At 36.3% G+C, this 27,595-nt stretch overlaps 1 protein-coding gene across 7 annotated transcripts in view; it reads right to left on the bottom strand.

Annotated features, from left to right (window-relative positions):
• The window catches only part of CDH18 (cadherin 18), a 605,479-nt gene that overhangs the window by 55,826 nt on the left and 522,058 nt on the right, over positions 1 to 27,595 (bottom strand). For all 7 annotated transcript variants that reach the window (XM_039346754.1, XM_039346753.1, XM_039346760.1 and 4 more), the window contains one exon: positions 5,547 to 5,714. In XM_039346754.1, the coding sequence (XP_039202688.1) occupies positions 5,547 to 5,714 (168 nt within the window). The remainder of the gene's footprint in view (positions 1 to 5,546; positions 5,715 to 27,595) is intronic.

Here is a 27,595-nt window from a genome sequence, read left to right as displayed (position 1 = left end):
TTTTCAGTTTGCATCTAATCTTTTAAAGGAATGTAATGTGGTGCTTAAATGTTCAGTTAGGACTGAAGAAGACTCAAGTTGAAAATCTGCTCACAGTCTTTCCAATTTTTACCTAAGAATGGTACTAACGTGCCTTGACAACATCGTTCTTCACTTTCCCACTATATTGTCATCCTTGGACTGGATTAAGTAGTTCTTAGATGCATCAATTACAAAGCAGTTGACAGTATCTATAAAAACTATTATGCTTCATAATATATTATCTCTGATACAAAAGCAGATCACCAATACCAGGTGAGCTCAGATTAAGGACTTTTTGGCATTTTAGGATGAAGAAGTCAAATCTTGTCTTCTCTGATTCCTATTAAGCCTTGCTTGCCAACATTTTGCGCTGGCCTCCCTAAGCAGCTAGATACAGCAAAATGTGAACCATAAAGAAAACTACTTGCCAGAGCTTGAAATAGCACAATACTGAAAACACTGCAACTTTGAAATGATGAGAAGCCCTTCCTCATTATTTTCTACACAAACCACAGAGGCAACAGGACGTAAACGTTTGCTGCTATATTAAAAAGGGAGCAAGAAAAGAGAAATTCAAAAAAAAAATATGGTTCATTGTGATTCATCTTGTTTTATGATGTTATTATTTTTTTAATGATGTGACCAACATGGGATGTGATTGAAAATGAACATTTGAGGAAGAGAAACAACACAGTCATTTTATTTTAATTTGCAGAGTTTCTGTGTGCATATTGCAATCTTTGAACATAATGGACAATTTCATTTAAAACTATCCTTTTCATGATAGGATCTTATTTTCTTTAACAGGTGAATACAATTTCTGTTCATTTCATTTAAAAGTGATCATATTTCTTTAATTCATTCATCTCCCAGGAGTTCCAGTAATCAATCAAGGTTTTTGTCCATTTCATATCATGAAGATAGGCTGCTAGACTAGAAACTTGAAGACTGTTTGGATACAAAAGCTTTACTGGGTGACTTTGGGTCAGTCACTCTCTCATCATCCAGCCCATTTTAGAGAGATCATGTGCAGAAAATAAAAGGTGGGAACATTATGTATACTGACTTGTAAAAATAAAGATAGGATAGAAAAATAATGAATGAATGAAGGAATGAATGAATGAATATCAAACCATTTCTATGAAGTGGATGGCCATATCAATATTAAATAAATTCTATCCATATCTGTAATTTCTATGAATTGCACCATACTGTATATAAATGTGTGTATCTGTCCATGTGACACGTCTTCATTCAGCCAAATTTCCTGTTGTCTGGTCATGGATACAGGCTTCCATAAGGAATGCTTTGTATCAGCTACCTAGGCTGCTAAAGCAAGTGGAGACAGTTTGTTTCTCAAAGGAAAGGTGCTTTTTTTTTTTTTTGCCAGAGGCCCTGCTGATGTTGAGTTGGGAACAGAAGTAGTAATCAGAGAGGACTGTGGTGAGAAAAAAGAAGAAAAAACTATATACAGTAGAAGTAATGGCAGGCAAATTTGACTGTTGACAACCCATGGATTCAATAAAAAACAATGCTGGCTAATGAACCTGACTTGTATTGGGCAGTGTTTGTTCTGCTAAAGGTTTCCATGCCTTTTAGGTGGAGTTAACCTATTCTTTTGTCACCCTTTGTTAGTGACTAACTATTGCTGGATAGGAGTTTTGTCTGAATTTCAGACAATAATAGACCTCATCCTAATCAGTGAATTCAATGGATGAATTAGTATGGATGGTTTTCATACTTTCTCTTCAAAACAGTATTCACTGTTATCAGCTTTTTGTATGTATGAGTGTGCCTTAGAATTTGAAAAATCTCATATGCCTTTTAACAGATCTCTGGTTTGGACATGGCTTCCTTCTCATTAATTTGTTAAACTAAAGCTCTGGTACATGGCTCAGAAAAAGTGTTATTGTAAAGATACACATACACATACACATACACACACACACAGAGAGAGAGAGAGAGAGAGAGAGAGAGACAGACAGTCAGACAGACAGTCAGACAGACACAACAGAATAGCCAATCCTCAGAGATTTACATACGTGCAAGGAAAGTAACAGGACTGGCAAACGGAAGAACGACCCCTGAAACACACACGCTAGGCAGTTTGGTGACACGGAGACAAGCTATCATGAATGGGGTAGTGGGGAGAGATGAACAGGAGCAATCTGACAGCCGATCCCCAAGCGCTTGTAGACGCACCAAGAGAACAATAATAATTGGAGGGGGGAGAGCAACTTTAGAAACAGCCCCTTTAAGAACAACACGGCCAATGCTAATGAGTGGACCAATGACCCGATCAAGGGTCAAGGTGCAGAGGCAGCCAGTCACATAAAAACGGACTCCTGGATCCAGCATTTTATACTCTGATGATGTCGGCAGTGTGGCCGACGAAAGCTCAGTACTTTTGTAGATTAAACAGCTTTGTTTATGATTTTATCCTGGTGATCACTTTTGTTTATCAATTTTACGATATATATATATATATATATATATATATATATATATATATATATATATATATATATATATTACAGCTGAGAAAACTATCTTGTTTTGCATCATGGAAAAACTTTTAAACTAGTTATCTATCCACTTCAACTCTTTACCTTATCTATTTCTGTTCTTCCTTTTTCTTTTTTAAATGAAAGAACATTCAAGTACATTGGAGGCTTGCTGCATGCAAGTCTATTTGTAAGGAAGGAAAATTAATGTATATGATATACTTAAATGAAGCACTGTCAATAATTCACCATTCATTGAAGAGATCATTATTGAAAAGTGCTTGAAAAGTGTTGGCACCTTTACACCTAGCAATATCACATACTGTAGTCTGAACAGAGCAAACACTAACAATCCAAAAATTTTTAAAAAAATACTTCATAGAATCATAGGGCTGGATGGGACACCTTGGAGATGTTCTACTCCAACCCCATGACTAAGGCAGGAGTCCTCATGCCATCTTACACAAATGCAGGCCTTTTTTTGTCATAGAATGCCCAGAACGGAATTCCGGCACCTTTTTTGGATGGAATCTTGTAGGGTAGGCAAGGCGGGTTGTATGACACATGTGAGTTCTGGCACTTTTTTTTTTTTACAAAAAAAGCACTGGACAAATGGATGTCCAAACTTTTTTTTTTTTTTAAAAAAAACCTCCAGTAATAGAGCACCCAAGTTCTGAAGGGCAAGCTGTTCCATTGATTAATGGTTCTGTTAGGAAATTCCTCCTTATTTTCAGGTTGGATCTACCCAGTGGTGGGATTCAAATATGTGAACAACTGGTTCTCTGTGTGGATGCTGCTTCTGGAAAAATTAGCTACTTGTTCTGTAGAAGTGGTGCGAAATGGCTGAATCCCATCACTGGAACTACCTCTAATGAGTTTTCATCCATTGCTTCTTGTCCTCCCCTCAAGGAGCTATGAAGAATAAATCAATGCCCTCTTCCCTATAGCCATCCCTCAAGTATTCCAAAACTGCTTTCATGTCTCTCCTCAATCTTCTCTTTATTAGGCTAAACCTTTTTGTTTGTTTGTTTTACAATCTTAAATCACCTTGTAAGACAGAAACTTCCTTTGATCTAAGAGGATAAATGAATCAAGGTGTTTTTGATTGCTTGGTCAGTGATGTTGTTAGAAATTGTACCATTTTCCAATCAATGAAGATTTACAACTGTAGGGAAAACAATCTCATTGCCAGCCTCTGTTTCTACAATTCTGTCTAAGATCTGTGTTGCTTTATGTGATCCTATTTTTCCCATGCTCTACAGGTAATTTGGAACCTGCAGCAAATGTATTACAGGTTGCCTTATTCTGAATCTAGCTTAATACAATGGATACTCAATATCAGTGGCTGTCAACAGCAGTACCTCCAGTCTTATCTAGAGACACCATACAAAGCATCTGCTCTACCATTAAGTTGCAGCTATTTCTCTAATAAATATTATCCCTGGTGATTTTCTGATGTCTGATGCCAATAATTCTTCATGCTGGTACAATGGCCTCATCACTTTAATACACCAGGATTTAAAACTATAGGGGCCTTAATGGTCTTTGAGTTACTGATGATGTTACATAGTTTGATAATGAAATGTCTGCCAGAAAATCACCACACTCAGAGAGCATGAAGGACCCCACAGTTCAACCAAGAGCTATAAATATTCTCTTCTATTGATACTTAAAACTATAAAACCCAGGAAACTATAGACCAACTAGCATAGTATGCCTTGGAAGTCTTCTCCAAAAGAAGAGAAGCAAATTTTAGAATTTATAAAGAAATACAGTTAACTATAAAGATTTACAATATGCAAATAACTCTTAGCTTGTATCAATAGCTCTTTTGTGTAACTTTTTGAGGTTACCAGCAGTTTTCTGGTTGCATGCAAGCTTATACAGGCATAGGTTAACATTAATGTCTTTTAGTATTCAAACATGATTTTAATATTGAAACAACTTATTGAAACTCTCTTCTAGATATTGTAATTTGTATCTTTCTGCATTAATAGTTAAATCCTATGTCAAATACATAGAAAAAAGTGTTTAATTTTTTCATCTCACTGATTAAAGGAATGGCATTAATTATGCCATTTTCTGCCTATTCAATATTAAACTAAGGATTTAGTGGCAAACATTGATGTGGGAATCTAAGCCAACTTTTCTTTGGTGCAAAGCATTTTTCCCCATGCATAATATGATGGACAAACTATAGAGATGCTTAACCCTTTTTTGTCATTTCTAAATTGAAGGGTTATCACCTCAATTACAGTATTTGCTGAACAAAATGGGGAAAAAACAGAGAATGGAAAATGGAGTAAGTGAGTAAGTGACTACAGGGCAAAACATTTTGCTGAATACCATTTGCTTCTTATGAATACAAACTGAATAAATAAATCATAAACTGCTTCTAATCAAATTCTGATCTAGACATGTTGGTTCAGAGTTCCAGTGTCATGTCTTCCATCATTACTTTACTACAAGTAGTTCTTGCTTAACAATGGTAATTGGGATCAGAATTTCCATTGCTAAGTCATGTGGTTGTAAAACATGGTGTACATGACTGCATCATGTAACAACTGCAGAACTGGCGGTCCCCGTTGCTGTCATTAAGTGAGGCTTACAAGTTGTTAAACAAGGACCTCATATAACCATGATTTGTAATGTAGTGCCAGCTCTCAAGAAGCAAAGTCAATGGGAAAGCAGGCAGGAAGTTACAAGTCCCAGGATGCTCACAAACCCGCCTGGCAGACAGGTGAGTGCTTTGGAGTGTGGCCAGGCCAAGGACAACTGTGAGTGCAGGAAGCTGGAGGTGGCATAAAAAAATAAAGAGTAGAAGGTTTTGCTAAGTAAAGATGTAGATAAGCACAGCATTGAAAATGCTATTTCTTAGGAGTTAGTGAATAGGGTATGTCACTGTCAAACATCTTGATTGTTATTCACAGTTCATCCTTCATTTTAACAGAATCTCTCTGAAATTGTTAACAGCAGACAGTTTTGTTGGGAAGAAATAAATCAGATCAAACCTTTACATACTCTGAGGGAACCTGGGAGGATTGTCGTTGACATCGGTGAGTGTGATATTTACTGTGGTTGATCCTGATAGCCCTCCAACTTGTCCAGCCATATCTTTGGCTTGAATGACAACTGAATAATGTTCTCTGGCTTCCCTGTCCATATTATGCAGAGCTGTTCTTATGACTCCTGTAGTTTTAACACAAAAAATAAAATAAAAAATGGGGGGGGGGGGTAGGAGAGCAGGAAAGAAACATTATTCTTAGCTTTTTTAAAAAAACCAAAACTAATGAGTAAACCATTACCCAGAACCCCACCCCCATTCACATCTCAAATTAATTGAGATATGGTACATAAAAATTAAATACACTTATGTGATAAAAGATAGATAACCTCTTAATAAATAAGCAATCCAGTCCACACAAGCTGTCAGGTTTAGTGCCCATATTGAAACAGAAATTCCTGAGCATCTGCCTTCATATGGCTTGACTAGGTTCTAGGTTTAACTCAATTTAAGGCTTTCAGATACATGGCAAAACACAACTGCCTAAGAAACTTTACTGCATACTAAAGAGAATTGTCCTCTATCATTATGCCCACTGTAGTTTAAATCCCATACTTTCTCTTGTTCTCCCTATGGCTTGGTGGATTATTTGCCCTGCAATTCTTAACCTTGAAGCAGGACACATGGACACCTTAAAAAGAATCAAGCAGTTCACCATAACTACCTTTTACATTTCCAATAACGTCTCCAAGAATTATTCATTCTGTTTTAAAATTTACCTCTTAGGAATATCACTACAATAGCTGGCATATATCTAACCACCTCAACAAATTCTGTTCCTGCTGGTTAAAACTTCAGGCCATGAATAGAAATATTGCATTTTAATCACCTATCCAACATTATGCCATTTTTACGTCTATGCAAAAGCAAACATAGTTTATTTATTTATTTATTTATGAGACTTATATACTGCTTTTAAGTGCAAGGACTCTCTAAGCGGTGTACACCAGTAAGCAATGTATGAATATATTTACATTGCCCCCAACAATCTGGGTCCTCATTTTACCTACCTAGGAAGGATGGAAGGCTGAGTCAACCTTGAGCCGGTGAGATTTGAACCGCTGACCTGCTGAACACAGTCAGCTAAAGTGGCCTGCAGTACTGCACTCTAACTGCTGCGCCACAGTTGATGAAAGTATGTTACTGTACATACTTGTTTATCATACACAAGTTGTGGTATGGTAATAAAACAGAAGATATAATTCATCAGCTACTTTTTGAATAACCAAGGACATTTGGTATAAATGCCATTAATTCAAATATCTGAGATGAGCAAATATTGTATAGTAGAGCCAGGCAGTGTTTTGAATTTTTTTAATGTTAATGAAAAGTCCTTCAGAACATACAAAAACAGAAACTTAATACCTGTCTTAATACTTATTAAAATAGCTGCATGGAGTCTTGGGAAAAGAAGAAGGTACTTGAAGAAATTCAGATAACTATGTGTATACCCCCATATACTCTAAGGCACATTTTATAATAAAATCCAAAGGACTGAACAGCCTTATTACATATCAATTTGAGATATTTGACCTGCTACAATGAAGTTTTATAAAGTTCAGACCAAGCTCTTTATTTATTAAATTTAATTTATATTAAATGAAAACTTATTATATTTCACTTCCACTAAAATCAATATGAAAAATTAGTCATGGATTTCAAAGGAAATGAAGTACTGTTTATTTTGCTCTGAGTGCAAGAAACTGTGGCTACCGAGTTCTGAATTATTGCTTATTTTTCCTCCTCTGTAAAGAATGGAGCTGGCAGAACTAGAATGCTCATTATTTCAAGTCAAATCCATCTGTCCCTCTAAATCTCTCTAACCATTCAAGCCATCTCTGTGTGTCTGCATGTGGACATATATGTAAGCACACACACACACACACACACAAACAAACAAACACATGTTTGTTAGACTGGAAGTCTTTGTTAGACCATTGGTAGGACTGCTCTTTGTAATATTTACAAACCATCTTCTCTGTTTCAGAGAAGCATGAACAATAAGACAATTGCGCAGTTGATGATGATAATTTTATGTTCAAGTAAAGCCTGTACATTAAAATGTGTTCTAATGCTATCAAAGTTGACACCAGACAGAGCATAGAACAACTCAAAGAAGTAATGCAAGATAGGAAGACATGGAGAGACCTGGCCCTTAGAATCGCCAAGAGTCGGACATGGCTGAATGGATAACATCATCATCATGCATTATAAATTAAAAGCCAACGTCAGTTTTAAATTCCCCATTTTTATTTTACAATTAAAGAAGACATCAAAGACTGGACTAAGACTGAAGGGCAAAATCTAATGTTTATACAAGTCCCTCTAAAAATGTATTCTTTATTCAAAATAATATGGAACACTTCACTTATGCTTGGGTGGCAGGTCATTAATGCATTGAGGTTGAGGAGGCACGGGTTCAACTCATTTATTTTTTTTTTTACTATGGAAATCCACCAGATAATTCTTGGACAGTTACTCTCAGTTCAGCTTATCTCCCAGGTTTATGGGGAAAACATTGGAAAAGAGAATGTTACCAATATTAATATGAGTTTTTGGAAGATATAAAAATGTCTTAATCTAGGGGCTCTTAGCTTTTCTTAGTTATATAGCTCACATCCCACTAATCAAAGAACCTGATCCCCTTGAAAGGAAAAAAAACACCATGTATTCTTTTAAAGAAAGATATATTTAAGTTTACAATCAGCTAATAATGTTTACAGTATTCAACCTTTTTCTCCAGGATTGGTGCTGCTACAATGTCAGTGTTTCTCAACCTTGACAATTTTAAGGCATGTGGACTTCAACTCCCAAAATTCCACAGCCAGCATTGCTGGCTGTGGAATTCTGGGAGTTGAAGTCCACATGCCTTAAAATTGTCAAGGTTGAGAAACACTGTAGCTGCTACATGAAGGCAACTTGAAGACTGCTGAGGGGCCCTGATACTGTGTGCTGCTTTATCTACCCACCAGCTGCTTGGAAGAAAAGTCTGCATTATCAGTAGGGAAGAACATCTGGACAACATTCTCAAAGAGGGCCAAATGAGTACTGTATGTGTCTTAGCAGAAACATGAAGCTACTGTCCAGGATAATGGAGAACATAATAATAATCAGCAGGATTATTGCTATAGGATGGCATACGTGACACAGCCTCCTCTATACAATTAGTTTGGCAACTGCCAGTGGTTACCATGACAGCAATCTCCTACATTTGTCTTGTGAAGAAGTGCATTCCTCCGTAGTCATGATAACTAGCATACAGCTCAGCTGAATTCTTTCCTACGCTTTCATGGGGTAGGGGGTAGTTTAAGACTTATTACTTTAAAAGCTTATTACAAAAGGCCTCTGTAAGGAAGTTTAGTTGCAATACTTTTATAGTGTGTATACACACATGCATGTGTGCACACATGCGCGCACACACACACACACACACACACACTCATACTTAACACATTTGGAATGCTTAAGGGCATATCCATCCTTCAAACTTTTTAAAAATGCTATTTGTTCATATACAGTTTCAAAATTATTTGCCAAAAAGACTATATTGTTCCTGTTGCTAAATTTTACATAGTGAAATACATTTCACTAGTTTAATTAACAAACTGACATGATTAAAAAATACATGAAATCCAAGATTATTACATAAAAGCTAATTATGTTTTGCTAAAAAGAGAGTCAACATTCCTTCCTTTCACTTTTGCACTTGAAATCCTAGTCCTCTAAGAAGCTTTTATGACACTGGTTGCTTATGTAAGCTCCGTGAGAAGAGTTTGGTTTTTATATATTTTCAAATATAGAATTTTCCAAAATTTTTATTCTTTTCAGAGGATGGAAATTCTCTCCATGACATATGAATACCCGCTATATTCTTTTGAAAGTAGGAAATATTATCAATGCAATATTAAAATTTAAAATGTCACTGCAGCAGGAAAAGGTACATTTATCAGCATTTAAGTAGATGGTCTAAGAACGGAAGTATAACGTTGGAATTTATACTTGTGTGGATTTCAATTAAACTTCACTCTCCTAAGTAGACCAACATCATTTAATTTTAAAGAGGTGAATTCTAGGTCCATGCCATTAGTTGCAATAATGCCTGGCTAAAAACTTTGAAAAATTACCTCCTGAGAAATGAGCAGAATACTGTCTGTTGGCAGAAGTATAAATGCTCTGGAATGTTTTCCCCATATTAACGTAGATACAACTGACATTCACTTAAAACAGAGTGAGTCCATTTGAACTAACTGGACTTAAAGTCAATTAAACATGTAGAGGTTGACACCATTAAATTATTTTCTTCAAGGACGCTGACTAATTGAAGGCTAGTTGATGTTAAACTTCATAATTAATAGAAAGGACAAGTTGGGAAGAAACATTAGGCATGTGCATGCCTCAATAATCAAACCCATTAAATTCATCAGTCTGTTTAGTTTTTACAGCATCAAGTCTAGCTATTTCCTAATGTGTAGCAGTGCAGAAATTTAAATTGTTTTGCGCAATTAAACATTTAGTAAAATCTAGTGAGTTCATTATTCCAGTGGATGAGTTCATTATCTATTTTCCTGTTAATATACATCTGTATGCTTCAGCATGTGTGTGTGTGAGCATACAGTATGTGTATATATACACACAAACATGTATACTTTTAGGTGTATAGAAATACAGGATCAAAGATGAAAAAAATGTAATTGAGAGATGCACTATGAATTTTTTTACTTGAGAATATCTTCCATGTTATTGGAAGTTACAGATGAAGAGTGAGGAAAAATAAGGCAAAACTACTATTTCAAATTCATTGTTACTGGTAAAATTGATAAAGGTGTTAAACCTCACTAAAATAATTTAAGAAGTTTGAGATAATTGAAAAAGCCATGATAAAATTTACTGGTGGGATTTTCTGTGTGGGTGTGTGGGTGGTGGTGGGGGGCTAGTTCAAATCAATACTCCTGCTGATTGCCTAAACAAGTTTCTGTAGGTATTTTTTTGCCAAGATTGTTTTGCCCTTGCCCAAGGTCATCCAACTAGCTTTATGCCCAAAGTGGGACTAGAATTTACAATTTCTCAGCACCTTAATCACTGGACCAAATTGCCTCTCGGTGGGACAATTAGAGAAGCAAAAATTGTTTGGAAAACATATTGAGAACAATGCTGGGTGTTATGTGTGTGACTCAGACATGTGCTATTGGCCCAAGTTTTAAAATGGTTCAAAGGCTGTTGATGTTAACTTCAGTAAAACTGAATTCCAGATCATTCTAAAGATAGAAATCTGCAGAGCTAGCCTGTCAGGTCCCCAAACCCTCATTGTTTCCCCTGCATATATATTCTACTTTTGGGGTCTGCCCTTCTGCTGAGGGGAGGGGGAGCTTACTCTCACTTTGGATAACTTTCGCTTTCTACTTTCTCCTCCTGCCTCTATCCCCTAGAGAAAGGAATGTGTCTCCCTTATCAGAGAAATGCTTACAGAGAAATGAAACTGGAGAAGACCTTGAGCTGTGTGCCAACTGTGCCAGTTTTCCTTGTTACCTTCTGGGAGGAGGCTTCGTGGTTTCTGTAGCAGAACATCCAGATTCAGCCATAGTTTCATTCCATACAGCATTAACCTTGTGAACTCTCAAGCTTCCTCCTTCTGTTATATATTCAAGATGGACAGTATTTAATATTTATTTGCTATATATATGTAGGGATGTGGGTCTATACATATATTGTACATAGTATGTTTAGGTGTGTGTCATGTATGTGTTTCACTTTGAAAGCGGGCAACTAAATTTCATTTTTGATATGTGCCATTGTGCCCACAGTAAAAAAAATGACAATAAAGGTTATCTTGTCTTGTCTTGTGTTATCTTACCTACTCATAAGACCACCTGTGAATTGGCTGGATTTCAAATGGACATTATGACTTTGGTGGGAGGAGGAATATTGCTAGTTTAACTACACTGTTTGCATGGGATTTTCCCCAGATCTCGCCTTGACTTTCTTACTATCACAGACCCCTAAAAAAAGTATCCTTTTGAGACAATGCCTGTTTCAAGAGTTTTGCTTTCTTGGGTGGTTAGTTGAAGTGCGTCCTTACATAGCCATTGATGATTCTCTTACAGATGGTTAGATAATATAAAAAAACTGGCCTGACAAGAGTAGAAAATTGTAGGTACATGAGTTTAAACATCACATAAAAATCAGTGACACAAAAGAAGGGCACATGGTGCCTTTAAAAAAAAGTCCCTTCAGAAGCAGAAGTGGTATGTGGCCTTCTGATTGTGAATGTTGGCATCATCGGTCTAGACACATTGAATAGGCTCCCTTAAATAGGAAGAGATGGCTCAATATAATTCTAGTGGGGTTCATGTACAATTTATTTATGATTTTGATCTATAGGTAATAGGCAATATTGTTCTTCATTGATCTTAGGATTCTAGAAAATGTTTGATAGCTTGTAAAACAACCAGTCCAGGTTTTCACAAGGAAATACAAATGGGGGGCTACTGTAATTTGGTTTTATTAATTTAATATATTGTTAATTGTGCTGTATTGCATACTACGAAGTAGGTCAAGGTAGGATAATTTATGAACACATGTATATATGTATGTATGTATGTATGTATAGTATATATGTATAAATACAAAAACCTTTCTCTTTATATCTCTTCTGATCCTCCACTTTGAGCAAAATTTCATGACAATTCTCAGTTTTTGTATGAATCAAACCTATACCTCTTATAGGAGATATTCTTTTTTTTATTTAAAAGTTTTATAAATTTATTACACTATAACCCCCCCCCCCCACCCCTTCCCCCCTTCCCCACTTCCCAGAGCTGATTACAGGATAAAAAATAAAATAAACAAACATAATCTAACTAACATTAATCAACTATACTATCAATCAAAACCATAACACACTTTAACTCCTTCTCCCAACAAATATTAACAAATTAAGTCAAAAATAGTAAAATAATTAAAACTAATAATAATTATCTAGAATCTACTCAAAAGCAAAATAATACTTTTCAATCTCATATTTCTTCTGAATGTAATCAATCCATCTTCTCCAAACCATAATATATTTTTCTTGTGAATGATCCTTCAAATAGGTGGAGATTTTCGCCATTTCTACTAAATTAGACACTTTAAATATCCATTCTTCCAAAGTAGGCAATAAGTTTTTCTTCCAATATTGCCCCACCAATAATCTTGCAGCTGTTATAAGGTTCAACAGCAAATTAATTTCTTTAACATTAAAATCTACAACAATACCCAACAAAAACAATTGCGGAGTAAACTTTATCTTTCTCTTAAAAATCTTTTGAATATTCCACCAAATCTTAATCCAAAAAGCTTTAATATCTCTACAAGTCCACCAAATATCAAAATAAGTTGCATCTAAATTTCCACATCTCCAACATTTGGGCTGTAAATTCGGATACATGCGAGACAACTTTTGGGGATCTAAATGCCGTCTATAAAACATTTTATAAAAATTTTCTCTTAAATTCTGCGCCTGAGTAAATTTTACATTTCTAACCCAAATTGTCTCCCATGTATCCAATAAAATCAGCTCTTGAATATTTTGCGCCCATTTAATCATACAGTCTTTAACTAATTCTGTTTCAGAATCCAATTCTATTAAAACATTATAAATTCTTTTTATATGAGTTCGACCTTGATCTTTAATCTGTTTTACCAAATTCACATCCTCTAAAGTAATATCAGCCTTTTGACCTAAACTCCACCTCACTAAAAATTGATTATAATGAAACCAAGAGTGTACAATATTTTTTCTTGCTTCAACTCAAATCAATGACTTTAATTGCCAATCTTGCCCAACCAAACTAAGTAATTCCTTATAAGAAATCTTATCCAAATTCACTCCCCTGGATACTCCCTCTATCACGTGTCCAGGAATCCCCCAAATTGGAATTTTATAATTTAACCTATAATAATATTTCTTCCAGACACACAACAAGGCACTTCTCAAAATATGGGTTTTAAAAACCTGATCAACTTTTTTTATCATAAATTAAATAAGCATGTCATCCATATAATAAATCCCATCCCTCAAGAGAAAGAATATTTTTATTTGTTAAGTTGAGCCAATCACTAATCAAGGTTAAAGCAGCTGCATCATAATACAATTTTAAATTAGGCGCTTTAAGTCCTCCTCTTTCCCGTATATCTTGTATAATCTTGAATTTAACTCTTGGCTTTTTCCTTGCCCAAATGAACTTATTAATCCCTTTCTGCCATTCCTCCAAATTAACATCTTTCTTCAAAATAGGTATCATTTGAAACAAGAAAAGAAACTTTGGAAGTATATTCATTTTAACTGCTGAAATTCTCCCCAACAAAAATAATTGTAGTTTTTTCCAATCATTTAAGTCTTTTTGCACTTTATCAATTAACTTTGGTAGTAAATCTTTCCTCACATAAATAACTACTCCTGCTTTTTTCTGTGGAGCAGAAGCTGTAAAATGTTAATCAAATATTTTTCATCCTTATAGGAGATATTCTTGAGGCCCATGCTTCCAGCCAATTATTTAAATACAGCCAAATCTTGTAGGATAGGAACAATACAAAATTGATATCACATTAAATACTTATTTATCTTGTAAATAAAACCTATGTAAAATTTCAAAATGCAGTTTAAAATAGAATGCATTTTGATTAAAGCAATTTAGAATATAACATATTTTTTTTCTTTTTCTAAAAAAAACCTTTATTACAGTTTGACAACTTATGGTTGACATGTCTGGATAATGGCCATCTTAGTTGATAAATGATGTAAAATAGTATTTTGTTATTCCAAAATTTTATTTATTGTTGGAGTCAGAATTCTATACGGAATGATAAGCAACTTTTATTACTGACATTGAGATGTTGAAATATTATACTGTGTATGAGAAACAAAATGAAATATCTTTAAAAATCCTCTGACAAACATTTCACCATTCTCTAAATCTATCAAATAATGTAATTACTATTTGTTGACCAGACAATTAAAATAACAATTGAGTTGATGATAAAAATTTGCTAATTGGTAAATAGGTCTTGATTGTAGAAAGATTTCTATGTTGTTCTGTTTCTATGTGAATATTATAAACAGGGAAAGTTTGCAAACATCTGAATAATAGGAGAAATAGTTTACAACTATATAATATCATAATAACTATAAACAAGCTGTTACAACATTTAACAAGATTAATATACAGATTGAAGATCTTAGACAATTTATTACTTTTCAGATTGTGACCATTAACTGCTGTAGAATCAAAATAATTTTCTGACTGAAATTAGTGATGCACTTCTTTAGCTAAATGCAGTCTTTTGCAATCAACGTAACAAAAGTAATTAACAGCATCAAACTTTACTTCCAAGTCAGATATAGTATATAGTATGTGGTATGAGGTCAGATTAGATCAGATTATGGCATATGAATTAGTGTTAGCCTTTCAGAATACTGGAATGATAAGAAAGCCTTTCTAAGCTAGTATTAATAGGAAACAAAATCCAGAGGAGGATTATTAACGCTAAGAATATATAAAGCCTTTCACCTCACATTTTCCTTTCATTATCCTAGCAAGATAATGCAGAATAAAATTCTTCAAAATAGAGCCATATTATCCAAAGCCACAAAAGTCATTTTTCTACTTTGAAATAGCTATGTATTCTCAGGAAACACAGTGCACTCAGGGAAAATGTTGAGAAAATCTCATTTGGGATCCTCTGGGTTGTTCACTGGGTTCATATTTAGCACAGCATCTGTGCATGAGTAGTTCATTAAGGGCATCTGCAGATAGCTGCTTAATGTGTGAAAGAACATGGGAAATTTATTGAGCAAGTTATGTGCTATGAGAGAAAGCCTGCAACTCTCAGCTTTCTGCCTTGAGAATGGGGAGAGCAAATGAAAGGCCAAAGTATAGCTAGCATAAGAAGGAGGCTGAAGGAGACAGCTTAAGAACTTAGCCATCAAGTTAAATAAACCATGGTCAGGTTGAGCTTTACTTATCTTGACCCCTGGTGATTCCCAGTAGATGGGTCCAAGAAACTGCTCTTTAAGCAGCAAGTGGTCACACACCACGAGGCAAATTACTTGCCGTGTGTTTCCTCGGTCCCTCGGAGTGGAACTGATGTCTCAGAAAGTTTCTGCACTTCACAACAAACTTCTTCAGTGTAAAGACAGATACACTAAGCCAGATTTTCGATTTGATTCTTTTCTTAGAAATATCCTTGGACTTGGCAGATCAATTTCACATTGGAATTATGCAACTGCAGAAGTCCTAGGTTCTGAGCAAGTATTCACGTTTGCCAAAAAGCATGGTCACCTTCACTGTCCTCACTGTTAGGAAGTTTCCTTTAGTTCCAGGTTGCTTCTTTCTTTGAATAGTTTCCATCCACTGTTTTTTGTCCTGCCTACAGGTATTTTGGTAAATAAGTTGACCCCTTCCTCTTTGTGGCAACCTCTCAAATACTGGAATACTGCTATCATGTCACCTATATTTCTTCTTTTCTCAAGACTAGCCAAACCCAAATCCTGCAACTGTTCTTTATATGTTTTAGTCTCTAGGCCAGCGGTTCTCAACCTATGGGTCGCGACCCCATTTGGGGTCGATCAACCATTTTTCGGGGGTCGGCAAAGGCGACGATCCGCCATTTTCTCCCCTCTGGGGGCGCCGTGGCACATACGCGCCACGCATGGGGGCGCCGCTGCGCACGCGCGCCACGCATCCCCCGCATGCGCCCCGCGCATGGCCCTGCACATGGGGGGGCATGCGTGCTGCGCATGGCCCCACGCATGCGCCCCACACATGGGGGGCTGCCCCCATGCGCGCTGCGCCACGCATGCGCATAACGTTTCTGTGACGGGTCGCCGTCACACAAACGTTGAGAACCGCTGCTCTAGGCCTTTAATCATCTTAGTTGCTTTTCTTTGTACTTTTTCCAAAGTCTCAACATCTTTTTTGTAATGTGGTGACCAGAACTGAATGCAATATTCCAGGGGTGGTCTTACTAAGGCTTTATAAAGCAGCACTAATGCTTCATGTGATTTTGATTCTATGCTTCTGTTTATACAACCCAGGATTGTATTAGCTTTTTTGGCTGCTGCCCCACACTGCTGGCTCATATTTAAGTGATCGTCCACTAAGGCTCCAAGGTCCCTCTCACAGTTACTGTTTTTGAGCCAGATTTCGCCTAATCTGTACTTGTACCTTTAGTTTTTCCTGACTAAGTGTAAAACCTTGCTTTTCTCCAAATCTCATGTCTTAAATTGGGTCAGTGTCCTTGGCTTGGCCAACATTGTACAACTCCTTGACCTATGTTGCATAAGCAGCAGAAGAAAATGAGTAGACATATCCAGATCTGAGCAACCCATTCAATATCTGATCAAGCTGATATACTGTATCTCTAGGAATGAGTTTGTCCCTAAAGCACCAACTCAGCTGGGATATATTCTGATTCCCTCATTCACTGGGGCAAGGCATACAGAGAACAGTTTCTGGCTCATATCACCTGAGAGATGAAAGCTGAATGAAATCCATGCAACTCACTTGGCTGTTATTTTTAGTCCTTGAATCCATCACTGTATGGGGATTTAGTTACTGTAGTCCCTGCACCATCTGACTGTGAAGGGATCTATTTACTGTCCCATAGATTTACTCTCTAGCCTTACCCAATTACCCTAGCCAAACTACCTTCACAGCAGTGAGTGATTATCTTGCTGGACATTAATCCCTGCACTGACCAGCTCAAACAAGTTATTCTCATGGGATGGAGATGATGTGAGATGATATACTGATGAACAGAAGATTGCACAGCCCATTCATTATGCCATTGCCTAGATGGCAAGGTGCTGCTCTGAGGAAGCTGGACTTCATGCAGATAGGCTACTATAAATGGTAACAAAAGTATGTATTTGTGAAAGCACATGTATCACTTTGCTTCAGTTCACACAGAAATGAAGTTAATTCCCTTTCTCTCCCAAACATGACAGTTGGCTTGCTTACTGCAGATGTGATTACTATTGATGTTTAGATTTGAACGGCTCTTAATATGCAGAGAGCATCTTCATCTTCAAAAGCATTTGGAAAAATCTACAATCAATAGGACAAAGGAGTATGCACAAAGTGCACATGTACATCTAAACTCAGCAAATGATCGTTAACTCCCCCCCCCCCGCTAAGATGACCTGCTAAGCTTAGGGGTATATATATGTGTGTGTTTGTGATGAAATGCACTCTAGGGGGTATTTTGCTGCAAAAGCTTATTTTGATGTGTTGATTTGCCCTGTTTGCTGCTGTTTTTTCTGTAAAACAAGAATTACTTCACTGAGCAAGGTTAAAGCCTGAATCATAATTATTATAGTTAGGATGTAAGTGTAGCAGCCAGGCAGGAAGGGATTTCTGTGTTTCCCAGGTGGGCTTCTCTCTTGGGAAAGCAGTTCTTTATCTGTTCCTCATTTCACCAAGCAAAAATTGATTGTCAACTTTGAAAATGAGTGTGGCTACAGCCATTTTTCCTACTCATTTTCGGTTGACACATAGCATGGAGGGAGGGGGGTTTACCAGGTGCTTTGCTAGACTAAACAGATTTTCTCCTGTGGGAACCAAGGTCATCGGCTGCTCCTGGGATTGCAGGGTGGGCATTTCGTGAAAACCCCGCCAAGAAGATGTATTGGGGAACATAATAGCTTGCATAGCTTTAGCGGGTGGGATTTTTTAACTTTGCATTGCGGAATGGTACATGTCTATTCAGACTTGGTTTCACTTTTGAGAATTTCCAAGCCTTGGAGTTCTGCTTTCTTTGTCTCTGTCTATTGGAACCATGACACTGATATATATGTATATGTATATATATGTATATAAATTTACTTGCAGATTTATCTTTTTTTTCCCTTGGCTGCTTAAAACAAACAAATATATATGTGTGTGTGTGTGTGTGTGTGTGTGTGTGTGTATTTGTTTATTTGTTTTAAGCAGCCAAGGGAAAAAAAAGATAAATCTGCAAGTAAATTTTTAAATACTGAGATGAAAGACCATGGTTAGGTTTAGGCACAGACAACAGAATTTAGAATTTAGAAACAGAATTTAGACAATTTAGAAAAAAGGAGAGGTTTTTTTTAATACAATCTTGTTAAAGTAATTTTTGCTCTACAGACTATATCTATCAATTTTGGACTCACAACATTTCAGCGAGGGGCAAATGGCAACAGAATTAGAATTTTCTGTGCCTCTTTGCAATGTTGAAAGTTGTTTAATTTTTTGGGGGGGAGGAACACTTTTAATTCGATTATAGTATCTCCTTATGTTTTGAACCTGCCAACTTTTTGCTTCAGCCAAACCCAGAACAAGTGATTTGTCCTGGTTGTTGTGTTGCCTGAATTTTGGCTGGCTCAAAAAGGGTCAAGAGGACTCCCAGAAGGTATCCATTTGTTTCAAGTTTGAAACAAACATCTTCTCTGTTTCATAGTATACAATATTAGAGATTGCTGCAACACTTCATTCATTTTTCCCTATATTTTTCTCACTTTTATGCTTAGGTTGCAAGAATGCAGTGATTTGCAATTCTCTTTCCTAACATAGGGTATTGTATTTGTCCAATTCTATGCAATTCTTATGAATATTTATACAGAAATGGGCTCCACTAAATAGCATTTATCTTCATAAATATTAAGAGAATTATTCTGAAATTTTCATAAATATGCCAAATAGTGCTGTTAGATATTCTAAATTATGTTGATACAGCAGTAAAATACATTTTGATTTGTGAATGAATTAAACAATATTTCTATGTTTTCCTGGACGGAAGGACAAAGAAAAATATGTGTGTGTGTGTGTGTGTGTGTGTGTGTGTGTCAAAGAGGGGGGGAGACTTTCAATCTTTAATATTGCCAAAAATTAGACTAATAATAATAATAATAATAATAATAATAATAATGAAGAACATTGATAGATGTTTCACCTGTTGTTGTTATTTACATTTATAGACTGCTAGTTCCCTAAAGACATGTTTGGTTGTTAACAAGACATACCAACAATGTACAATAAATGAATATATACAAATAAAGATACCATACTAAGACAGAATAAAATTAAATGAAGTAAATTGAACTCAAACCAAATTAAGATGAAATCAAAACCCTAAACTGAAAGAGCTCTCTTTTTGAGCACTTCTGGATTAAATCAGGATGGAGCCATCTGGATGTCCACTGGATTTCCCACATTTATATTTCCTGTAACATCTGATCTAACTTGCATTGCAAACTATTTACGAGTAGTTTGGAAAGCCTTCACTACATTCTTATATTAGGAGTAGCCACATATGGAATACTGCATCCAGTTTTGGTCATCACATTACAAAAAAGATGTTGAGACTTTGGAAAAAGTGCAAAGAAGAGCAACTAAGATGATTAAAAGCCTGGAGACTAAAACATATGAAGAATGGTTGCAGGATTTGGGAATAGCCAGTCTAGAGAAAAGAAGGACTGGGGGGGAGGGACATGATAGCAGTATTCTAGTATTTGAGGGGCTGCTACAAGGAGGAGGGGATCAATTTATTTTCCACAGCACTAGAAGGCAAGACAAGAAACAATGGATGGAAACTAATCAAAGAGAGAAGCAAGCTGGAATTAAGGGGAAATTTCCTATCAGTGAGGACAATTAACCACTGGACAAGCTTGCCTTCAGACATTGTGGTTGCTTCATCACTCCAGGTCTTTAAGAAGAGACTGGACAGTCACTTAATGGTATAGGGTCTCCTGCTTGAGCAAGGGGCTGGACTAGAAGATCTCCAAGTTCCCTTCCAACTCTATTCTGATTGAATGAGTGATTTCAAGAGAATTGAAATACTGTTACTTTCTGTTATACTGATATTAAAACTGTAATTTTTCAGTTTCTTTTTTTCTTCTTGGGGTGCAAGCATACGATAGTCCTATGCCTGCACATTAGACTCCAGCACCAGAAGGTAACATGCTATGATGTTATCATATGAAGCCAGTCCATTTCTGCAATGTAAACTTGAAATGACATTCTGGGATCAAATAAAAAATACGATCTAGATTCTAGAACATAACAGATTTAGGAGATAACTTGTTTCAATTCCAGATTTTGCTAAAGATTGAACCATAATTAAGTACCATGTATCTGTAACAAAAAATCGTCTTTAAATAGCAATCCATTACATTAAAATAGTGTCAGGTTTTGGCAGTTCTATTTTTATAATCTGCTGTTCAGATCCACTTGCAAAAAAACCCCCAAAAAACAAACAAACAAAATGACTAAAGAGCACACTTTTACTATGATTCTGGAAGAGGTCACTTATCATTTGAAAAGTGATTATAACAAACATCAAAATCTTCAGATATTTAAATGATGAGTCATACACATTTTGTAGAAGGATGTGAACAGAGGATTATGCTGTGAAAAGACTATAAACAATAAGTAAATCTGACAAAAAATCCCTTAAAATTTAGGTAATGTAAAAAAAAATGAAATTAATGAAGTGTAGCTAAAGAAGTCCTGCAGACAAATATCAGATTGCTTATTTCAGATTTAATTCTGCCACATCCTCACTCCAAATGCCTTATAGGAAGAGGATTGAGAATGTGAAAATAGTATTTTTTTTGTAATGCGTAGTGGTTCATAATGGGTCTAATAGTTTGTCTGGCATGGGGCACCTGCCACAATATTTCTTCGAGAAAGTAATCTTGCAAAAATCCCATTATGATGTTTGAATAAATGCTGCATCCTCTTTCCTCATAACAAGTTTTCTTTTATTGTTTCAGAAAACTATATAATTCAATTTTGTCTCTACAATCAAGTCCGTATGTATTTCAGGGTTGGAAAAACAAAGTGCTAGTAACAGTTCATGTAGAGAACTGAACAGACCATATTCTGTAAAAATTCTATAATTCACATAGAAATATAAAGCATTATATTGTTATAACACATTTTAATTAACCTTTCCTTCACAGCCCTCATAACTGTGATCATTTCACTTAGATTTATGTCCTGCATGACATTATTTTATTTCATGTGGAATTTGTATATTTTATGATACATACATTCAGAGTTCTGGTATAAAGTTCTGGTATAGGGAGGAAGACCTTAGCAGCAGAAAAAGAGCCTCTTCTTTGCTGAACTGGTTTGCTTGTTTGTGTGCCTTCAAGTAAATCTTAGCTCTTGATAACTGCTTGTCAGTGTGGTTTGACCTTATCTTTTTTTCTGGGCCTGAGAGAGAGTGACTGGCCTAAGGTCACCCAGCTGCCTTTGTGCTTAAAATCATAGCTTCCTGTGTGCAGCCTGGTGCCTTAACCAAATTGGCTCATTTGGAACTGGCTTATTATAATGTAGTTAGCTAGATTCCATGGAGGCAGTCCTGTCTCCCTAGAGACCATATGTTTGAACAACTTCCCCCTTATTAATATCAACAGTGAACACCCACAGTTCTTCATGGTGGACTTTATCCATTGATTTCTTTTTATTTTATTTATTTATTTATTAATAAAATTTATATGCTGCCCAATCCCTAGGGACTCAGGGTGGCGTACAAAATTAAAACAATAAATATAACAATAAAAATAAATGCATTCATACGGCATGTCCCAATCGTATCCCGGCACCCCCGGGGACATCAACCCCAGGCCTGCTGGAATAGGAGAGTTTTAATGGCTTTCTTGAAGGCCGGCAAGGTGGGAGTAGTTCGAATCTCGGGGGGAAGTTGATTCCACCACGTCGGAGCCACCACAGAAAAGGCCCTTCCTCGAGGGCCCGCCAGCCGACATTGTCTGGCTGACGGGACCTGAAGGAGGCCCAATCTGTGGGACCTCACCGGTCTCTGGGAACTATGCGGCAGTATGCGGTCCTGTAAGTAACCTGGTCCTAAGCCATGAAGGGCTTTAAAGGTGATAACCGACACCTTGAATTGCGTCCGGAGACCCACAGGAAGGCAGTGCAGCTTGCGGAGGATAGGTGACACCTTGGTGCACCCACAATTGCTCTCGCGGCTGCATTCTGAACCATCTGCAGCCTCCGAACGCTCTTCAAGGGTAGCCCCATGTAGAGCGCATTACAGTAATCCAGTCTTGAGGTGACAAGGGCATGAGTAACCCTTTTTCTGCATGTACCTTCCACTTTTATGTGAGTCTCTTTCATTATCTCCCCTTTCTACATTTCTCAATTGTGCCAAGCATAGTATTTATTTATGTTTTGTTTATCATATGCTCACATCTGATGTGTAAAGTATATATACTTTTTCTTCCTAATCCATTAGCTTCAATATTTCCCACATTCTGGTATTAACACAAAAAAGACCTTGCTCTAGTCCACAAGTGTCAAACTTGCCACATCATGTGACGTAACATGACGTATCACAACTTTTTTTTGCATTGCCAGAGCTGGGTGCTCTAATCAATAAAGCTAAAGTATGTCCCTTTCTTAAATTCCCATCTTTTCATTATGCATTTTATATTAACTATCTATTCTTGTATTCCTTTGATTTTTCTGAACCCTGTTGGTTCATTTGATATTTCTCTTTCTGTTGCGATTTTAGTCTCTGCAAGATCTTAAAAAATATGTGTGAGAAATTTGTAAAAAGGATTGATATTTTGCCCATTTTCTCCTTCTTCAGTATATACAATATACTGATATTGTCCAATCTATTGGCCACAAGCTTTGGTATGCTACTTGTTGACCCAGAGGTATTAGTATTTTAACCAGCAGTTCTTCTATAGTTTTAAACAATGTAATGGGTATTCTGAATGTGTCTGCTATTTTTATTTGAAAGCTGTTTTATGGCCTCTTTTTAAAGAGAAATAAATAGAAAAATACAAAGGAAAGAAAATCTAATTTAGATAGTGATAGTAGAAATTAAAAAAAATAATTACTAAGCATAAATAAAACATCATGACTTAACTTTCTAGTGACACATTCTCCCTTTTCCTTCCCTTGCATTTATTTCCTAAATTAATGATCAAAATCTAGACCCTTCTTCTTCATCACCTCTCCAGGATGACTTTCAACCCTTTTTAGCTCCCCAATGGGGTGAAATCGAACGTGGAACATGGAGCCCTGTATTCCAGACATCTAAATTTGCCTTGCTGTGTAATTTAATACATAAGGGAAACATTCCAGTTAAAATTTGGTTAGACTACTATTATGGATATATATGGTTAATTTTGCCATTGCTGCATATTCTTCAAGGTTGGTCTGTCGAGCCCAGCAAGGCTGATCCATGCAGGGACTTAGGGAAATGCTCACCCGGTCCCTACGCTGCTTGCTGGCTCCAATGCCATGACGGTGTGTTCCCCTCGGCATCTGGGATCGGTGGGTGTCGCTGGCTTCGGCGGGCATGCTGTGGTGGATGTGCTGTAGGCCGACGCTCCCGATGACATCATTAATGTGCGCCTCACTGGGCCGACACCTGACAAGCAAGGAGGAGCCTGATGGTTGTGACGAGCAGCTCACTGTCTGAATGGGAGGATTCCAAGCTGCTGAACTGATTGATGGGGAGGGAGTACATGGGTTTAATGGACCGGATGCTGGTTTGGTGGGTGGGGTAGGAAATTGAGGGCGTGGAGCACGGCTGCGGCTATATACAGCTGACTTTATTCCAGACGGAATGATTAAAACTGCCATTGTCGATCGTACCTGTTTGCCAGCTATTTTTTTGAAGCACCAAACCAGGATGACCTGACATGGTCCACCAATTTAATATTCTTGGCAAAGTACCTCTTCTTCTTCAATGTTATGTCAATTTCATTCATGTTCATATTTATACACACACACACATACACACACACACACATGATTTCTTTAATGATTTCTCTCTTGTTAAAATAACTTGTTTTAAAGTAACCTTTTAAAACCTTTTCTGTTATTTTCTTCTGTTATTTCACATTTTTGATTGAGGTATCTGTGGTTCCCTTTCTTGCTTGTGTTCACAGTCTTTTTCCAGTCACGTACATTCTTCTTATTGCCCAAGGTTTTCATCTTCAATTTCCCCTAGCTATCACAATAGCTTCATCTGAAAGCCTCTTGAATGTTTTCTTTTTGGAAATTTTGAGAACACATTTTTTTCTGCTCCGGTTTTCATAATTTCTCATATCTCTTTCTATTTGTCGGGCTTTTCTTTCACAAGCAAAGGGTATCACTCCTATTCCTTACTGTGTTTGGATAGCCTCTAGGCATCCCAACTTTTGTTAATCATTCAATAACCTGTACATTTTATACTAATTCATGGTCTGCTTCACCAAATGCATTTGCAAATATCCTGGATGGCTAGACTGCACTCCTTTACTTTCTATTTCATTTAATGCAGTCATTTAATCTATATGTTGTCCATCTGGTGATGTCCAGATGTTGCATTTGAGATTATGTTCCTTGAAGCACATGTGAATAATAAACAAAGAGTTATTTTCATAGGTAAATAGAAAACTCTATTAAACTGTTTCCTTCACTGTTTTGTTTTCCTCATCCAAATCTTACTGTAAAACCAAGTTCTCTTTTTCCAACTCAGGGATCACAACAGTCATTAGAAGTACTACATTCTTTCTATCTGTTATAACCGATAATTGTAGAATTCCTCAATATCCTTCATCATGTAAGTTCTCATTATATTTTATCATGTCTGCAGACTTCTATAACACTGATGTTCACTAAACATCCATAATTCTAAAACATATAATTCTATTGTTTATTGGGTTACAGCTGGTCACATATTTAGCATTGTCCTTTTCGTGTATTGTTGCCATTTTTGTAAGGTTTTTTTTATGCCCTGAAAGATATAGTATCTAATCATCTATGGACTAGTCTGGTCCACTTAAATTCATTTATTCCAAAACATTTCATATAGTGCACTTTATTTCCCCTTTGACAATTTCCAGCTTTCCTTGATTTCCACTTCCCATTTTCCAATTGTAAATGTCTTTGTAAAACAAAGAACTTTCAAAAGTGGTGCCATCAATGACCAATGGTCCTTGTAACTTTATGTTTTTGTATCGGTTTATGGATTGTTCTGGTATGGTCATTAATTTCAAATATATTCATAAAAACTCAGTATTCTCTCATTAGCTAAAGAAGAACATTGTGACATTCTCTTCTCTTCCTATTCCTATTCCTATCCAATATAGAAATGGTTTACCAATGTCTGCTTTGTGCTTTGTGCTTTATTTCTAAATAGGTTTTCTTCTCTTACATCAGCTCAGTTCAACTTGCCCTCACCCCTTGTGGATTACTGTAAGCTTCCTCCCCCCTTTCACTTTTAGCAGTAAAGTGCTTATGCTTATACCAGTGTGGCTATAACAGCTACTGGAGCTACTGAGCCCTTCTGCCTCATAAACACATTTTAGGCAGTCTACATGATTTTTAATAGAGTAGGGGTGGGGAGAAGGAGAAAGAAAATAAAAAGAAACTATATAGATAATGACAGTGTTATTGCCTTGCTTTCTTTTGTAGAAGTGAATTAAGTCATATTGCACAATTAAATGTCTCAGTAAGGGAAATTGTCTACTTTTATACCCAGGCAAAAATTAGACTTCCAAAACATATTGTTCATTTTAGGATTTAAATGCATCTGCGTCAATAGTTAATCTTCCTATACAGCTGCCTGCCAACCTGTCAAGCTTTATGAACTTGCACATATGTCTTTCAGAAAATGTTGACAAAGATATGCTCAGCTCAGTTGAGCACAATATCCAACATTACAGCAGAAAGTGTATTTCTACAAAATGTGCACATGTCTAATAATTATGGCAATAATTTTACATTTTTTGCAAGGACTATTTTTTCCTTCTGGATTTTGAGTGGCTCATTGGCAGAATAAGCCATAACATGAATGAAGCCTACTCCTAGAGGAGGAAGAAAAATAATATTCTCAACATATAGAAGACAGCCAGGACTCTTAATTGTTTCTTTATTTTCACAGAAGAAATGGCTCTTGCAGTATTCCTTAGAACGACTGTGAGATTAAATGCAACATCATGTAGTCATAGGATAACTCCAGGAAACACTTCTGATGTATTCTGGGCATTATTTTTCACATCACAGAGTATAGAAACACTCCAAATCTATTAATGAAGGAGTTTTCCTTGAGATACTACTCCATCACTATGTCTATCTTTAGGTAAAAATATAAATAGCAAATATATAGATGTTATCAGTATGTACTTGATTGGGATGAATGGTTTGCTTATGCAGCTGAGTAAATAGGTAAAGAACCACAGACCTAATGTGGAGCAAGATATATTTGAACTTACGAATAACAAAATGCCAATACTAACATTAATCATGGTTCTAATTCAAGGTGCAATTATACTTACACAACAGAATCAGGGCCATTATTAATAATATGCAATGCAAAATTGAACTCTCAAACTCCTTCCAGTGTAGTTTTAGGTTTTTCAAAAAAGCTGCCATTCCACAGTATTTATCTTATAGAGTCTTTATAAATACTGCCAGAGAAGAAAAATAAATATTTGTTCTATTTAAGAGCAACAGAAAACATACAATTGAAATGCACTGCTGTTTTAAGCAGCAAAGTGTCAGTGTTAATCACTTAAGGGAACATGTTAAAGTGGGCTATTACACACTGCTGATAATTTTGGAGCTTTTCACTTGCTTAGTATACATTATGATCAGAGAGATTCTATATTTTACATTTTTCACGACAGTGATGAATTGGAGTTAACTATACCAAATGTACATTTCCACAAACAGCTGTTGAATGGCCCTGACATGATTTTCAAGGTCATTAGGTAGATTCTTCCATCAAAAAAGAAGGAATGGTTGATAATAAAAGCAAAGATACTTCAAACAGGAACATGCAAGTGCAAATCTATCAAATGATAAAGCACTAGAAGAGTAAGCGGCTCCAAAACATTATTCCCAATCCTACTCTTGCAGGAATGTTTATGCACTGGATGTTCATTCCTCCTGTGCAGGTGACATATTATTGTCCTATAGCAAGTGAACATTTGCATAGCCAAAACAACAACAACAAACTGCAAATTCTGGATAAA

This window comes from Crotalus tigris, unplaced genomic scaffold (genome assembly GCF_016545835.1).
Source record: "Crotalus tigris isolate CLP2741 ecotype Arizona unplaced genomic scaffold, ASM1654583v1 scf7180000018018.2415403412:4055106, whole genome shotgun sequence".
Taxonomy (NCBI): domain Eukaryota; kingdom Metazoa; phylum Chordata; class Lepidosauria; order Squamata; family Viperidae; genus Crotalus; species Crotalus tigris.
This window is presented reverse-complemented; position numbering and strand designations above follow the sequence as displayed.